General features: G+C 32.7%; 1 protein-coding gene across 5 annotated transcripts; it reads left to right on the top strand.

Annotated features, from left to right (window-relative positions):
* Positions 1-3217: 3217 nt before the first annotated feature.
* On the top strand, positions 3218-18296 carry Trmt10a (tRNA methyltransferase 10A). Of its 5 annotated transcripts, none has more exons than XM_015484586.2 (8): positions 3218-3418; positions 7577-7771; positions 8620-8782; positions 9387-9458; positions 10603-10677; positions 11654-11803; positions 13707-13812; positions 15552-18296. In XM_015484586.2, the coding sequence occupies exons 2-8, from the start codon at positions 7590-7592 to the stop codon at positions 15818-15820; spliced, it is 1017 nt and encodes a 338-aa protein (XP_015340072.1). In that variant the 5' UTR covers positions 3218-3418; positions 7577-7589; the 3' UTR covers positions 15821-18296. The 5 variants fall into 5 exon arrangements, with proteins under 5 accessions (XP_015340072.1, XP_015340073.1, XP_015340071.1 ...); XM_015484587.2 differs by having other exon boundaries at positions 3219-3376; XM_015484585.2 differs by having other exon boundaries at positions 3219-3376; positions 7569-7771.
* Positions 18297-19046: the final 750 nt, after the last annotated feature.

The following is a 19046-nucleotide window of genomic DNA, read 5'->3' as shown; positions in this document are numbered from 1 at the left end:
TATTCTGTATTTATTTATTGATTTGTAGTTAACTCGGCAGATACTTTATTTTTTTATAGTTTTACATAAATTTTATTGTATACATTTAAAGTATACAACATGGCGATATGGGATACATATAGACAGTTAAAAACATTCCCAGTTAGGCAAATTAACATACCCATCATCTCCCGTAGTTACCCATTTTTATTTTTGTGTCTGTGGCAAAATCAGCCTAAAATCCACTTATTCAGTATAATTCCCATATGCAGAATAATTTTATGACCCAGTATTCATTGTAAATCAGCTCTCTAGACCTATTCACCCTATATCTGTTACTTTGTGTTCTGACCTATTGTCTTCCCATTTTTCCTCCCCCAACCTCCCAATCACTCCTGTTAACCATTGCTTTAATCCATGTATTTGAATTTTAAAAAACTTATAAGAGAAATAGTACAATATTTTTGCAGCTGGCTTATTAGGATCATGTCCTCCAGGCTCATCTATGTTGTTGCAAATGACAAGATCTCATAATTTTTTAGGGCTGAATAATACTCCATTGTATATATTTAGCAGTTTCTTTATCCATTCATCAATTGACACTTAAGTTGTTTCCATATCTTGGCTATTGTGCATAATGCTGCAATAAACATGGAAGTATAGATATCTGCATGAGGCAGTGATTTCATTTCCTCTGGATATCCATACAGAAAAGGGATTTCTGGATTGTGTGGAAGTTCTACTTTTAATTTCTTTAGAAAACTCCTGATCATTTTCTATAATAGTTGATCAGTATTTTAAAAACATACAAAATAGTTGCCAAAGCTTACAACCAAGTTTCACATACAAATGCAGATATCTGATTGATCTTAAAAAACCTGAAGCCCAGTGTCATAATGCCCACATTACGAAATGGAATTTGTATCCTGATTAAAGAGGCAATGCACTCTCAGGCTTGTGACACCTTTCATTTGTTACCTTCCAGTCCTGATAGACTTGGTAAATCATGGACAACTTCTTATATTGGCTTAAACTATAAACATGTACTGTTGATTTTTAAATGTTTCTATTTAGATGTCCTACAGACTCACCAGAATCCACGTATTCAAAACCAGCCTATTTTTTCTAAAACCTAATTTTCTTCCAGTGTTCCCTTAATGACCCAGTTAATGGAATTACATTTCTACAGCTGTCCAAATTAGAAAAATCCTTAGGGTTATTTTTCTTCTTTCTTCTTCCCTCTATGCACAGCTTTTAGGCATGTGTAAAACTGTGACCCACTTAAGTCTTTCTTTTACTGGTGTCTGTATATTAAATTCCTTTTTCTTCCTGATGTCTGGAAAACTCCTACTTACTTTACAAGATGGAGCAAAATCACTCAATCTTTGAAACTATGTTCTTTGTCTCAATAAACATTTAGTTGCTCTTTTCCATCTACAGATATCTCTAATACATTGCATATTTTACGTTGTTTATTTACTTCTGGCTCTTCTACTAGACTAGGAATTACTTAAGGACGTAATGATTTAGCTATTTTTGTACCACCAGAACTAAGAAAAAAGCATGGAACTAGACAAATACATCAAATAAACATGAATTTTACAAATCAATGAGAATTGTTTCATGTCCAACGATTTCACCTTAAACTTTTTATATGATTCAATCTTTGGTTAAATTCAATTTTGTTTTCTTTTTTGCCCATACTTTTTTGGCACTTACTTTGGATTATTCTAGGGCCTGTAAATTTGTACCATAAGACTACAAATTAAATGGTCAAGTAAAAATTAATTGACTCCATTATTAAAACATGAGGACTTTTTAATGACTTACAAAACTTTGTTTTAATTATCTAAGGATGCCAGGTATTATCTTTAAAAAAATGTGTAATTATTTATAAAACAGATCCCAGAGAGGCAACTGAGCAGCTGTTGAAAGATCTGGCACATCACTGTGCCAGCCTGAATTTAATGACCTACATGTGAAGGGCTACATATCCAATTACTAATCCTCCCTCAGCTACTCTTTGCCCCGATATGGAGGCAGCTGAAAAAAGATGCCCTACTAACAGATCAGAAAATGAATCCAGATTTCATTGCCAATGTTCAGTTACAGAGATCTTTTAGATTTCAGATGAGGAAGAAACTGAGAGGGACTCACAATTGTATTACAGCTCACATAGCTTTTCAAATAAATTTGAGAATTTAAAGCAAGAGTGACTTCAGTTTTGTGACTAAATTCAGAGACACTGAAATTATTTTAGAGAACCTAAAATTCTGAATTTAACTTTCTATTCACTCAAGCCTTAAACACGTTCAAATGTCTTCAAACATCAAGGGAAAAATACTTCAGAGTTCCTTCTATATTAAGAAGGCCAATTTATATTCCAAGATTCAAACCTCATTTTTAATCTTCAAATTTTACAATAATCACCTATTAGAAGTAGGGTCAAATAAAAAAAAAATAGAAAACGACAATCCACAGGATTGAGTTTTGCTTCTCCCTCAGTTGACTTGGTCTATATATAGCAAAAAGATTATATAAGGTCAAGTAGTACAAACAATGAAACATCACCTGATGTTTTGCAAAATAGCACAGGAAAAATCGGTCAAAGAATGAATGGAGAGTAAAGCGTCTGTTTTTTTTTTTTTCCCTTAAGCCATAAAAAAGGCTTAGAAATTCCAAACTTAAATGCATTTTTATTATGAATTTGACTCATTTCTTGAACTCTAATTTTCCACTTGAGTCATGTAAAATCATGCCACCCTGTTAACCTTTTTCCGTATAAAACAGACATAACTGGGGCTGGAGATGTGGCTCAACCGGTAGCACGCTCGCCTGGCATGCATGCAGCCAGGGTTCGATCCCCAGCACCACATACAAACAAAGATGTTGTGTCCGCCGAAAACTAAAAAATAAAAATATTAAAAAAAAAAAAAAAAAAAAAAAAAAACAGACATAACTTAGGCAAGAGATGCTTTCCTCTACTCTTCTACACAAAACTAAGAATCCTTCGTCCGTACCGCATTTTTAATTTTTAAGAATGGGACTATCTTAAGCTCTCTACGCCGCCGAACACAAACAAAAATATGAATGAATAAATGCCCTTAAGTACACCTTTACTTCTTTAAGGGGAAAAACTGACGTCACCGTAACTACCTCCCACTCCCCAAATTCTAACTCCAAACCCCGATCGAATAAACCCCTCCTCCCACCGCCAGCTGAGGCGGAAGTTAGCGCAGTTAAATGACGTATGACGTAATCGCCGTAGCCACCACCTGGTAACTCTCGCCTCTGCCTCTGGGAGTTGAAGTTTCCAAGGAGGACTCGCCCGCGGTATTGACAGCACACAAGAGAGGCTTTCTGAACGAACTACTACGTTCCCCATCAACTCAGTTTGGTAAATCTCCTGGCACTGCGGCTGGCGCTCGCTTTCCCTTAGGTATCGTTCGGATACAAAAGGGAAGCATGCCATGACACCCTCGAGTGGCAACAAGGGCTTCCGGGGTATGACGGAACGGGCCTGTGCGAGTGGCCATAGCCATCCTGTTCCTGAAGGAAATTACGTTGGCTAGGGCGCGCCCTCGCAGCCTCCGTAGCTCTCTGATTCGCCGGCTGCATTTTAGTCCCGCCTCTCTGCTGCTAGCGCGGCGAACGGTGTAGATAAGGAGGGTGGACTGGGCTCTGCTGGCCTGCATTGGGGCGCTTTCCTTTCAAGTTATTTATGGGTGTGCGTCCGGTCCCTAGGATGCAAAGAGTGTGGTCTTACAAAAGATGACAGGAGAGAGAATATGGGACTCCGAAGGGCCGAAAAACGAGTTGTGGCAGTGCCACCTGTGGCTAGAGACCATGGGCGAGACGCTTAGTACCTCTTTACGCGTCCCTTTCTCTGGAGCTGACGTTGCTGAGCCCTCTGAAATTCAGGGAGCTCCAGGGGAAGTTGTTGATGCTTCTAAGCCCCATGGTGGTGAGCTGGGGACTATTAAATTGGCTTGATTTCACTGAAGCACGTTAAGAGTTTAAAATTGGGGAATTTTTCCAGAGAAATGTGGAGGGGATAGCGGCAGGTTACCTTCTCACCTATTAAAAACATTTCTTCTGAGGGAGATCTTTGGCCCTAGGGACTTGACATAGAAACAAAAGGCTTTTGCTACCACCGATTTGGTCAACATGTTTAAAGAAAGGTCTTTTACTGTTACGGTCAGGTCCTTAATTCCGTTGTGCAATTATTCCAATATTAGATCTTTCTTGAAGGGAGCTGTATTGTAAATTACGAAGACTTTTTAGTTGTTTGATAACACGTAATTTTTAAGATTTTCCTTTTGGCTTTAATTGATTTGTGAGGTGTATTCTCCCTGCTTTAACGGGGTGAGGAAATGTAAATATTGAGATGCCTTTTCACCTATTCTACCAAATACCTTAGTCACTTTTATCTAGTTCTTTCTCTTTTAAGCCCATCCGATAACCTGGATCTGTGAATTACCCACATTATTTTACGCTAAAACAAATTTCACACAAATATTTCTATAATTAAAATACCGTTCTTAAATATTTGTTGGACTTGGTTTAACGACTGAAAATATACTGTGAATATAACTGCGTGTCATAGAGGAACACAAAATTCTGCCATAGAAAATTTACAAATTATGACCCAAACCAAAACAATTAGGAAACGAGTAATTGTGCTATTTTTTCCCAACAGGTAATCTGAACAAGCTAGTATGCAATGAAGTGATGGTCAGAGTTGGTTTATCTTTGTAAAGTCTACACAATAATTTTAATCAAGCTAGTATTTTTTTTTTTTTTTTTTGCATTCCACTTATGTCTCAGTGTATCTATGTTTGAGGTTCAGAAAATTCACCTACTATAGTGCATTTTCTTAACGGAGAATAACTAAAGAAAGTGAATGATTATGATGACTAACTACTTCATGACCTTTTCTTGTTTTTGATAGGCTGTTTAAAAACATGACTATGCTGTGATAGGTCATGTTAAATTTAACGAGACTTATTAAATAGGAAAGGCAAAAGCTCCCTCTGGTGTACATGATTGTAAAACACTGCGTTAGGTTGCTTTTAACATTCCCACATTATAGAGCTCATCAACCCTTGAGTTTTTGAACAAAATAAAGAATTAGCCAATAGATGGAAAGTACTATAGAAATGTGCTCTTTTGGAATATTATTATTTTATGAAGAGCAATTTATTTCCTGTTATTTTAATTGTGCTTTTAAGTTTGCATGTTTAGTTTAACAGACCATGTTTTTCCACTCTTGTTTTGGGTAATATGCACTGCTGAATTTTATGTAATTCAGAGCATATGAAAAGAAGGTAAAATAAAAGTTGTCTTGGGAAATCACCCTCTATCTATCTATCTTTATGTATATTTAAAGTTTTCTTCTTTCTAATCTTTTTAGGTTCACTGAATTTCTCCTGCCACCAGTTTCTTAAATTGAATACTAACATTATTTAACTTTTTAAAAAACATTAGTGGCATGGAAATGAAACTAGAGATTTTTTTCATCATATGTGACACAGGTCTCAAGAGTCTTCTATTGTCAGAGTTAACACAGCACAGTTCTTTTATGTTCTTTGGAACCCCTCATTTGTAAATAAGGTTTTGCATTACTGGGAGGTTACAGTAGAGTTAGGCTGGGTTTGAATCCAAACTCTAGCCCTTCATTTGTCTAATTATTCATCCAAGTATTGTGAATATATACTTTGTGCTAGATTTGCTTGCAGTACCTTGTTTCTTAGGAATTATAGTAGCTTCGTAATTCTGGGCAAGTTATTGAGCCTCACTGTGCATTCTTTTTAAAGTAAGGATAAATAATACAGTCAACCTCATAGAGTTGTTTTAAGGAATGAATTAGATAACAATACATTACTATTACTATTTTCATTGCTTTTCTTTAAAATATATATATATTCACTCATTTATTTACTCCACCATTATATAATAAGCATCAACTAAGTACCAGCCACTATGTTACTGACATATTACAATGTTGCACATTGCTGTTGGTTGTTTTTTTTTTTTTTGATCACTGAGCCACATCACCAGTGCTTTTTTAATATTTCATTTAGAGACAGGGTCTTGCTCAGTTGTTTAGGGCCTCACTCAGTTGTTTAGGGCCTCACTAAGTTTCTGAGGCTGGCTTTGAACTTAAACTTCTCCTGACTCAGCCTCCTGAGCTACTAAGATTATAGGCATATGCCTCCATACCCATCCAGTGTTGCACTTTTTAAAGAAAGCAAAAACCACATAATAAAACTACTGCCTAAATTATGCTCTGCAAATATTTTATCCTTTAATTATCTAAATTGTGGGATTTTTTTTTCTTTTAGTTAGTAGCTTCTCCATATAGACTTATTAGCAAGCTTTGTAAGAAGGAAGAATCATTTCCTTAATGATACATTTACCTTAATTCCAATAGAAATTTAGTAGTATCATGCTCATTCATTGGTATGGATAAATAATAATTACGGTTTTAAGCTTCAGTGTTACTAATCTATTAAATAGAAAAGAAATATCAGTATTCTAGCCTTTCCTTAATCTGAAAGCAAGTTCAATTTTAGTTAATAGGTATAGTTAATAGGTAAAGATGTATTTGGCATCATCCTAAAGCATTCCACAAAGCCATACTGATTACAGAGTCAACTTTCATGTTTTGTTTTTTAGTCAAGACTAAAGTGGAGGATTTACATATTTACAATGAAATATAGTGAAGGGGGCAATGTTGTCTGTACTATCCAAAATTTATAAATCTTATAACAACTTCTGTCTAAAACTTAGTGTGAGTATACAACCAGATAAAGAAATACCATTCTGTTTCCCTCATTCTGCAGCATTGAGGATTACAGGATGATGTTTTTCCAACTCTTTTTAAAAATAATATTTTTCTTTTATAAAAACAATGTATTTTCATTATAGAAAACCATGAGTAAGAATTAAACGTGTATGTGCATGCTTTTAAAAATGATTGGATGTGATGGATATATTGGTTTTTGTTTTGTTTTCTTATTTAAAATATTATAACCATTTTCCCTTATCAATAAGTAATTTTGGAAATGTGATTATTACTGTTTAGTAATCCTAGTCTGTGTTATAGATGAGTGATAATTTGTTTATTCTCCTTTTGCAGGCATTCAAGTGTTTTCTAACTTTTCATTATTAAAATAACACAGCAGTGTGTACACTCTGGTGAATCTTTGCATGTACACTTCTGATTCATTTACAGGAACTTATCCTAAGAAAATTAATTACTTGATTGAAGTAATTGAAGGGTCTCAATTTGTTAAAGATCTTGTATTACCTTCTGGAAAAATCGTGTGATAACTACCAATATTATATTAAAATACCCCATTTCTTTAGACCTTTACCAGCATTTCCAATGAATGATATTTAATTGGTATTAAATGACAGTTAAATGATTTTTGCAAATAAATGACATTTAATTATCTAAATTTACATTTGTATTTTTACTGATATAGTTTAACAATTATCATCAATAATTTTAATTTTAATCACATGTATTAGTTATTACTTCATGTATTTGTAAATTATCTGTTCATGTAAAAATTGCTTTTCAATTTTTCAGAAACACCAACATAATGTCATCTGAAACGTCATCAGCATTTATTGAGACTTCTAATGTTGAAAGGAAGCAAGACTTAACTGAAGATCAGGAAAAAGAGAAACCAAGACTAGATGAAGGGATTGAACCAGTATCTAAACGACAAATGAAGAAGCTAATAAAACAGAAACAATGGGAAGAACAACGAGAACTTCGCAAGTACGTGTTTCAAATTATGTATGCTCTACCTTATTCAGAAATATGGAATATTAGACCTTAATATATTAAAACTAATTGTGTTAATCAAAATTGAGGTTCTGCATATTTTTTGTTAAAGACTTGTCAATTGACTTAAAAATTATATGTGTCTTGAATTAAATTATATTTTTTGGCACTATTGATGAACTTGCACTCTACACTTTTCTCGTCCAGAATCTTTTATGAGTAGCAGTATAGTTTCTGAAACAACTAATATAGATAAGGAATATAGTTAGTATCCGTGTCCTAGATATGGAATAAAAATAATCCAATTCCAAGTGATCAAATTTTGTCCCAATATTTATGTTGCTAGAATAAGTTTTTATGAAAGCATTTAGGCTACAGGTATTGCATAATACCAACATATGTAAGATAAAATAAACTATAGTTGATATGGAGAAAAATTGAGTTTTTTTTTAAAAGGAACCATTTTCTTTTTTTCCGTACTTTTTGATTGTTACTTGAAAATAATGTAGGTAAAATATAGTAAACCATGTAGTAAAATCCATCATAACTCATATTTATTATTTTAAAAATCTTCTTAAGGATAATGTGATGCTAATGATAAATGAAACTGTTGAGAAATAAGTATAGTTAGGATTAGATTAAAAGCTTTAAATTATGCAATCATTTCCTTCCTATATAAAGCTATTACATGGACTACATAAAGTTGCTCATACTTGACCATTTTTGACCTGTGAAAGTGGTAAATTTCATATGATTTAACTTTAAAAAAATTTGTCTTTAAGAACAGTCTTGTGAATATTTAAATATATAAATAACAAAGTTGTTTCAATTACTAATTTTAGACAAAAGCGGAAAGAAAAACGCAAGAGAAAGAAATTAGAGCGACAGTGTCAACTGGAATCAAACTCAGATGGAAATGACAGAAAACGTGTTCGAAGACATGTTGTTCACAGTACACTCCGCCTTATCATTGACTGTAGTTTTGATGATTTGATGGTATTAAAGGTATCATGAATCATTGTCAGAAAAATCCTGTAGATGACCTAGGTTGAATCTCCTTATTTAAATGCATAATATTTCTGATATAAATGTATGTGTAAAGTACATCTTAAGTCAAATTTTCAAAATCTTTTCCTTTTCACTTAAGTTAATAAATTGCTTTGATATATTGTTCCTATTTATGTGCATGTTTTTTGTGTATATATAGATCGAGAGAGACACACATTTCATAATTATGTAAGAGTCAGTATTTGTGTACATAATTATATAAGAGTCAGTAAAGATTTGTGGGCTTTTACCAATGCCATTGGTAAAGCATGAAAATAGTAATTCCATGGCTCTTAAAAGAGTTTTTTATTGTTTATGAAGAAAAGTAGATGTTTTTCATGAACTAGCATTTTATATGGATACAAAATAAATATAATGTGTCACTTATAGATTATTTACTTATAATAATTTTGTTAGTATGTAAGAAAATCAGTGAAAATTGTCAAAATTGATTTGTATTTAAGGACAAAAAAATCCCTTCTATTTATTCTATTTCTTTAGCATCATGGAATAGCTATAGATGATTTTGATAACTATTTTTAAAAATTTTTTTCTTTTCTAGGACATTAAGAAACTTCATAAGCAGATCCAACGATGCTATGCAGAAAACCGACGAGCACTGCATCCTGTGCAGGTATGTCTGAAGAATTTTTAAAAAGACCAGTTTTCTTTTCAGTTGTTCATGACAAAAACATAGATAATTCCAGTTGCCTTTGCAAGTCTTATGGGTAATCTTGTTTAATGCTTTTTTGAAAAATATTTTCTTTTTGTAAAAAAATAAAATACTTTAAACATCTTTTCTTCTGAATCATTCTCAGACACACTTTTTAGTCATTAGTCTTGTACATGTTGACCTGTTCATTGCTGTGTAATTGAGTATCTTCATTATTGGACATGCCCTTATTTTTATACCATTTTCTCAGCTTTCAACTTCTTGAAATTCTGGGAGGCAAAAAGGGGCTTGAGGGAGAGATTGCCCTTACCCAGTGTGAGCTGTGGTACCCGTTTTAGATTTTGTCTACTTAAAGAACTTTCTTTTCCTTTTGAGATGCTCATAATTTTAAAAAGTATTTAAGCTGGAGTGAGGGAATGATTTATACAACTAGTTTGTTGATGACAAGAACAGAATCCTTTTGTTTGAATTCTAGATAACCTAAAAATTAACACTGACTCACTAATGTTAAGAAGCAGGAACTTTTAATACATTTTTTATTGATATTTTATCCTTTTAACAAGTGAGTAGTTTATATTTTTGCATTTTTATTTTTCATAATTTTTATTACACTTCTGTGATAGTTTTTATATTCTCATTTTTGTCCATAATAGACACCTTATTACCCTTGATTCAGATTGACAATAGGTGTAGGGTTTAGAACCAAAGAAAATCGTGAAGATTTTGGATTGATTTAAAGGAAAAAAAATTAAAAAACAACAATGGTGGCCAAAAAAAGGAGGGGATGGTGAGAATGACATAGAAGAAGGAAGTTTGCAGACATGATTGTTACTGGAGAGGCAGGTTATAACTAATTAAAAAAGAAGTGCGATAAAAATGTAAATTGAATGCTGAAGTTGTTGGGTTAGAAGATACACCCATAAAACACGTAATTTCTACCATGAATTTCTTGTATGCTCAAAGTTTGTCACGAATTATTTTTTTCTGCGTCAATGAGAATATATCTTGTGTTTCATTAGTGAGCAGATGAACATAAGAGGGAAATAAAATATTGGACTTAAATTATCATTTTTTTCTCTTTCCCTGCCTACCAATCCCTTATCAGTTTTACTTGACAAGCCATGGAGGCCAACTAAAAAAGAACATGGATGAAAATGACAAAGGATGGGTCAACTGGAAGGTAATTAAAGCAGATCAACTCTCCCACAATTACAAGTGTTCTTATTCTTCTAAAGTTCTACATTTTTTTGTCTAAAATTTAAATAATATTATATATATATATCATATTTCAAACCCTGTAGGTCATTGAAGCTAAATCTAAAGTTGCAGATGGGAAATGCTAAAGAAGAGATTTATATGTTAACTTGTATTTGTTCTCATTAAGTCTTGCCTGCTATTTTACCATCAATCTTAAAACATATTTTTCAAAAAAGGAAAAGTTTTAAAGGTCTTTATATAACTTTTCCCTAGAAAACTAGCTATGCATTATTGGTAAGAATGAGGCCACTTTAAAATTTGAAGAGTGCCTGCATTCTGTTTCTTTTAATCTGTGCTAATATGTGACCTCTAGTCATATGTGACTATTGAATACTTCAGTGGGGTAGTCTGAATTGTGAATTGAGATGTGCTGTAAATGTGAAATACATACAAGATTTCAAAGACTTAGTAACAGATACAGATCTGCCTAATTTAAGAAATGTTTATTGATAATATTATGGGCATATTGGTTTAATAAAATATTTTAAATTAATATCACCTGGGTTTTTTTCCTTCAGTTTTTAAAATGTGACTACTAAAATTGTGTGGCTCATAAATTTTTCTGTTGGACAGACTGTTCTTACTCAATTTGTAAAGATGTAAATAGATTGACTTTAGTATCAATCCCTAAGGAACTTTTTTATTCAAAGAAGTAGCAGCCTATTCCTATACTTTTTAAGTTTTTATAGTGATAAACTTTCTCTGTCATGCTTATTACATAATGGCTGCATTTATTTTCTTAATACCCTATGATATGAACATTTTCAAAGTCTGTTTAAAGAGTATTCTGTCAAACTTCAAATATTTTTGGATAGGATTGTTTTGGGAAAAGATAATCATTTTTATCCAACTTTCACAAATCCTATTAATTAGTAACATCTTTCCCTTTGCCTTAAAAGGATATCCACATCAAACCAGAGCACTATAGTGAACTCATAAAAAAAGAAGACCTGATTTATCTTACATCAGATTCACCTAATATACTAAAGGAATTAGATGAATCAAAGGCATATGTGATTGGAGGATTAGTGGATCATAATCATCATAAGGTACTGTTAAGTTTTATTTTTGGTTTTGCTTGTACTTAAAAATCCATATTTCAGAGTTTCTTCATCATAACAAAACTACTAATAAATAATAGCTGATCTTTCTAAGAATTTCACATTTATTATCTTACTTAACCCATAATACCACCCAATGAAGTCAGTGCAATTATTATCATCATTTCACAGATGAGGAATCTGAGACACAAAGAAATTAATCTTAAAAGCAGTAGTGATTGGTGTCAAAGCAAATTACTTGAAACAAGACAGACCGCTGCAGAGTCTGTGTGCTTAAGCACTATGCTGTATTGGGAAAAGATACTGTCTCAGTTTCTAAAAGAAAATATCATTTTGTATTTTGCCAGCTTCTTTCCATGCTGAATTTAACCCAGCTAAGGAAAAAGCATGTTTACTAAGTGTCTGAGGAAATACTGTCATTAGTCATGAACTAATTCTTTATTCTTGAAAAGCAGCACTGTGTAGGTATAACTTTATGCAGCATTGGAAATAATCATATCTGCTTGCCCAATATGTAATTGTGTCACTGTTGGGTACTTTATACAGTATGACTGAGGAACTGAATTTTTGTGTGTGTGTGTGTGTGTGTGTGTGTGTGCGCGTGCTTATCATCTGGGTATTACCATTATTTTAAAAAAATTTATTCTCATTTGTTATATATGACAACAGAATGCATTTCAATTCATATTACACATATAGAGCTCAAATTTTCATATCTCTGGTTGTACACAATGTAGAGTCCCACCATTCATGTTTTCATACATGTACTTAGAGTAATGATGTCCATCTCATTCCACTGCCTTTCCTACTCCCATGCCCCTTCTCTTCCCCTCCCTCCCCTTTGCCCTGTCTAGAGTTTGTCTATTCCCCCCATACTCCCCACCCTGATCCCCATTATGAATCAGCATCCTTATGTCAGAGAAAACATATGGTATTTGTTTTTTTGGGATTGGCTTACTTAAAATTATATTCTCTAACTCCATCCATTTACCTGCAAATGCCATGATTTTATTCTCTTTAATGCTGAGTAATATTCCATTGTGTATATATACCACATTTTGTTTATTCATTCATCTACTGAAGGGCATCTAGGTTGGTTCCACAATTTAGCTATTGTGAATTGTGCTGCTATAAACATTGATGTGGCTATGTTCCTGTAGTATGCTGTTTTTAAGTCCTTTGGGTGTAGACCGAGGAGAGGGATAGTTGGGTCAAATGGTAGTTCCATTCTCATTTTTCCAAGGATTCTCTGTACAGCTTTCCATATTGGTTGCACCAATTTGCAGTCCCCACCAAACAGTGTATGAGTGTGCCTTTTTCCCACATCCTCACCAACACTTATTGTAGTTTGTATTCTTGATAGCCGCCATTCTGACTGAAGTGAGATGAAATTTTAGAGTAGTTTTGATTTGCATTTCTTTAATTATTAGAGATGAGGAACTGAATTTTAAAAATTGTAATCAATTTAAATTTTAAGTAGTCAGATATAGTTACCAAATAGTCCAGTTTTTAAAAAAATATTTCTTACATTTATTGAAAGAGTGATAGTACTTCCCTCAGAATTTTGTATATTTTAAACTGAGAGAAGGGTAATAGGCAGTGATGAAGGTAGTCAAAAGAGAGCCAGATTTTTCTTGTGGTTCTGCCATCGAAAAGCTTTGTAACTGGGCAGGACATATAATTTCTTTGGTTTCTTTATTTGTAAATAGTAATGTTAAAACAAATGCTTTAAATATCCTAATTGTCAAGAGAATATTTCCAAATTAGTAGTTATACATACACATCCTTCAGATAATATTCTTTGAACTAAAGTCTTCTTTAAAAATTATACTGTTATGGACTTTAAAATAATTTAATGTTCTAGTCCTAAGTCACACTGTCTTTGTTCTAGGGATTCACATATAAACAAGCATCAGATTTTGGAATTCATCATGCACAGCTCCCCCTTGGAAGTTTTGTGAAGATGAATAGTCGAAAAGTTTTGGCAGTTAATCATGGTAAGGTATAGGGGGTACTAAGAAGATACATCAGCGCACATTTTGAAAAAGAGCATAACATTAAGATTTGAACAAATAGAAAATATTAATCCTTGTTGGAGAACAAAAATTATAAAGAGTAACCATTTATGATTTGTTTAACTAATAGAAAAATTATGCATGTTTTAGAAAATTTTGAAAGTGTAACAAAGTACAAGAACAATTAGTTGTAATTTTACAACTTGATATTAACTTTTTGGTGTGTTTTCTTCCAGTTCTTTGCCTGTGCATTTATAATATTTATTATATAATTGGATTCCTACGGTAGGACAATGTTATTAATCTCTTTTCTTCTTATTTTAGTCAGCTTTTTAGCTGCTGTGACCAAAATACCTGATAAAAATAATCTTAGGAGGAAAAGCTTATTTGGGGGAATAAGGAATCGAGCTGGTTTCAGAGGTTATAGTCTGTAGACAGCCAGCTTTATTCCTTGGTCAGAGGAAAGGCAGCCATCATGGCAGAAGTGTGTGGCAGAGGAAAGCAACCGGGAACTTTGTACTAGGAAGCAAAGAGAGAAACAGACCTCTCCTCTCACCTAGGACAAAATATATACCCCAAAGGCATGCCCTAGTGACCTGCCTCCTCCAGCCATATCCCACTTGCCTACAGTTATCACCCAGTTAATCTCTACCAGGGGATTAATGCACTGGTTAGGTCAAGGCTTTCCTAATCCAGTCATTTAACCTCTAAATTTTCTTGCATTTCTCTCACTTGAGCTTTTAGGGGACACACAACATTGAAACCATAATACCCCTCATCTATTTGTGGCTATATAACATTCCAACATTTCAGTGTGTGGTAACTTAACCATTTTCTTATTGTTGAATTATTTTATTTTTCTTTTTTTCTATCGTGAATAACATTTTTTAAAATTTTTTATTCTAATTTGTTATATATGAAAACAGATGCATTACAATTCATATTACACATATAGAGCACAATTTTTCATATCTCTGGTTGTATACAAAATATATTCACAACATTGGTGTCTTCATACATATACTTAGGATAATGATGTCCATCTCATTCCACTATCTTTCTTAGACTTAAGTCTTTGCCTAGAGTTTTTATTTTTAAATATTTTTTAGGAACCCTAAATACTTTCTATATAGCAGGCTTTGGAGGGTTATAGAAATGAAATTATTGATTCAAGGAATGAACTTCTTCTAACATTTTTGATACATAATAGAAATTACTTTTCCAAAAAGTAATCTAAATTAACCCTTCATCTCTGTGTTGAAAAGAGAGTTCTTAGAGACAATATTGATATTCTTTACTCCTAAGAAACAAAACAACAACAAAAAAAAATCAGGCAAGAAGTTCTTTGTAGGAAAGAAGAAATTTAGATGAATGCTAAACATTTGTTTTTAGTTGTATATTACATAAAGGATAAAGAAACAAAGAGAAAAAAAAAGAGTAGGAAGGAAACTAAAATGGTCCTTGGTTATAATTGACAAGGGATATTGCTTAAGCTTTTGTGTGCTTAAGAACCAAATTGAGGAAAAGCTGAAAAGGAAGCAGTGGGTTTGAGAACCTTGGAACATATTGCCCCTGATAGCCAAAGGAGAAGGAAGAAATAAGAATAAACTTGTTAATAGGACAAGCTAGCTTTGTTAACACAAAAGGAGTGTGTTTTTAAAGATAATATTAACGTTATGATGAACTTGACTAAGAAATGTATGGTATTTTCTTTATTGCAGTATTTGAGATTATTCTGGGATACCTGGAAACAAGAAACTGGCAAGAAGCATTTTTTACTATCTTACCCCAGAGGAAAGGAGCTATTCCCACAGACAAAGCCTGTGAAAGTTCTTCCCAAGACAAGCAGTGTGCCATGGTTGAAGATGGATCGGACAGTGATTCCAGTGAAGAGGAATATAGCAAAAATGAAACAGAGTCACCACATAAAGATGAACAACAGGATAAGGAAAATAGCACTGAATCTACAATGCAATCTGCACCACACTAACATTACCTGTTTTTCTTTTAGTAAGGAAAAATTAGGAGAAAGTGAGGTGCTTCACAAAATATTCAAATTGGAAAAAAATTTATTTTCTCATTTATTTTGTGAATTTTAAAAATTCTTTAGAGCTAAATGGTGATGAAAAACCCTTTAAACTCTAAGAATTTTTGTTTATGTATAAGACAACTTTGTGTTGCTTCTTAAATTACTTTTTAAGCCTCAAATAAGAGTTTTAGAGAATTTTACTTTATTAGTATACCCTATTTCTCTTTTCTTTGTTGGAATATATTCTTCAGAATGTGCCTTCTGACCTATCAGTTCATATCAATGACCTTTATGTTTGTTTATATCAGTGTCTTTCTAATCTGTTGTGTATGTATTTTGGGGGGCAGATATTCATAAATGCCCTGTAATTCTATTAAAATGTTATATATGAGATCTTATCTTCCATTTGCAGCTTTTACATCCAATTTATTTAGTTAAAAAAATATCAATTTGCTACTTAATAATTCATTTCTTTTGGACTGTGGAGTGTACACCTGTGCTTCCTTTGTGGACTTTTCATGGTTCTGAAGTAATTACAAAATAGTAGAAAATCTCTTTAATTCATTTTCTTAATTCCTATAATGGTAACAAATTATTTCAGTTATAAAATCCAATTTTTGCAGGCAAGATTATTTTATAAGGCGGTTACTTTTGAAGGATCAATTTTGTCTTTACGTGATTTAAAACATAACAGTCCTTATGAGCTATCCTTTCCTTACATATATTTTTTTTAAAAAATATTTGTTGACTTTTAAGGTGAATATCGTGCATCTGTCTATCATATAAGAATATTCAAACTAACATAAATGTGTGTCTCTGTAAATAACGTGCATGTATAAAAATATGCGTGTAATGGTCTGTCTGTCCGCATGTATGGTTCTGTTATTAACTGATGAAAACAGACTGATTTGTATTATTTGTGTGGTTGCATTGAAAACACTAAGAGCAATTAGAATTTCATTAACACAAAAATCCATAACCAAACATTCATTTGGAAAAGTTGGCAAGGGAGCATGGAGCAAAAATGATCTGTTTTAGCCTCTAAATGGTGATTGTAGAGAAGTTGTATTTAAAATAAAGTGATTGTTCTCTGTCACAGCTAAAGATGTCAAGTACCTTCACTGAGCTTTGGCAAAGTAAGTTTGTTTTTTTTTTTTTTAAATATGTGAATGTTATACTTAACAATTACATAACATGTATAAGTTATATACATATTTAGTAGGAAGTTTATTATAGAATTGATGCTTACTATTTTTGTTGCTTTATTCTTAAAAATCTTTTGTAGTTAAAGTAAAATCTGTAAGCAAGGTATGTCAATAAAGAAAAGCCCTATGCTTGTAAAAGAACAAAGCTTATGTTGTAATGTGTACTTTTCTGAAGTTCAAATTTTTCTGAGTAAATTTGGTTTGCTAGTATGAAATACGCCTTTTACTTAAACTATTCCTTATGGAATATAGCACTATTTAATTATGAAAGGTAAAGAAAAATCATTCAGGTATAACATAGTTTAATTTTCATTAATTGTAAAGACATGCTGTATTTGTTTCCTTGGGGTGCCATAAGAAATCACCACGAATTATGTGGCTTAAAACAGCAGCAGTTTATTCTGTAACCATTCCGGGCGCCAAAGTGTCACAGGGCTGTGCTTCAATTGCTCTAGAGAAGAATTCTTCCTAGCCCCTTGTTAGCAGCAATGCTTGGTGTTCCTCAGCTTGCAGTTGCATTATTCCAATCTGCCTTGTCAAATGGTCTTCTGTCCTCGTGTCCCATGTCTATGTCCAAACTTTTTTTTCTTAGAAGAACACTAGCATTGGTTTAGGTTCATTGTAATCCAATATGACCTTATCCTAACTTGACTATGTTTGCAAAGCCCCAGTTTCCAAATAAGATCACCTTCGTGGGTACCACATATTAGGACTTGATATATATTTTGGGGAGAAACAATTCTACCCATTACTACCCCATGTCTTATCTGGGCTATTGGTGAAAAGGCAGCAATGATTACCAATCAGTTATTTTGAAATAACTGATTTCTGAGGTACTTGAAAATCGGTTTAAGAATATTATTTAAAGCTTTTTCTCTCATTTTAATATATCCTTCCAATACTTTTTGGTTTATTTAGTGTATTATTAGTTAATAATATTAAAGTCACTTACATTGGGACTTAATAAAAGTAAGGAATTAATTTAATAAATAAATGTATCAAAAGGATATATGTCTGCTGAAATAATGGGATTTCTCCTCATTTAATTTCTTCAGTAACCTGTGGTCATCATAAACAAAGTTCATTTTTAAGGAGAGGAGCATTCTTTACATTGTTATTCCTGAGATCAGTGATTTGATATCTTGTACAATTTGAAAATGCTTAGAATGAAAAAGGAAAATAATTCTACTGAAAAGAAAAAAAGTTTTTAGGAGATAAATACCCAGAGTGATGAAACCCACCAGTAACTGGCAACTATAAGGTAAAGTGATAATTAACTTTATAGATGGAAAGGATTACTGAGGTGCTAGAGATAAAAGGCAAGAATTACACATAGACCACTGAGAACATGCAGACAACAGGTATAAAGTGAGATAAGAAAGGAAAAATGGGCAGAAGTGAATGACATATTATTAGAATTAATGATAGCAAAGGCCTGTATAGTCAAACTTTGGTCTCCTAAAGCATAGAGATTTATCTCTTTTCCTAGCTCATTGCCAGACACTTAACAATAGTTTTTCAATAAATGTGGAGAAGAAAATCAGTGACAGAATTGAGAGGGAGTATAGTTGATGTAAAGAATGGGGAATTCGATGAGGCTCAGACCTTGGCACTGCTACTTGTTAGCTGTGAGGCTTTGGCTAAGTTATACAGCCTTTTAAAATCTCAGTGTCCTTATTTATGAAGTAGGAATGTTACGTCAAAAACCCTTTTAGAGTTTGAGCAAACAATTGTGTTTTTAAGTGAGCAGTAGCTTATTTAATAAGTAGCATGGCAATGTATTTCTAATACTGACTTCCTCTCATTTCTTGTCTCATTGCCCTTTTTCTCACTCTTCCACCTTGACATTGGCCACACTAAAAAAATAGTAATAAGTAGGCTTTTGTTTCAGGTTCTACTTTCTGAAGAACCCAAGCTTAGACAAGATTGAAAAACTATAAATGTTCTATTCTAAATGAATGCTCACTGAACAAAACAAATAT

The sequence above is a fragment of the Marmota marmota genome, unplaced genomic scaffold (genome assembly GCF_001458135.2).
Source record: "Marmota marmota marmota unplaced genomic scaffold, marMar, whole genome shotgun sequence".
In the NCBI taxonomy this organism is placed as follows: domain Eukaryota; kingdom Metazoa; phylum Chordata; class Mammalia; order Rodentia; family Sciuridae; genus Marmota; species Marmota marmota.
The sequence above is the reverse complement of the archived record's forward strand: the minus strand, read 5'-3'. Positions and strand labels throughout refer to the sequence as shown.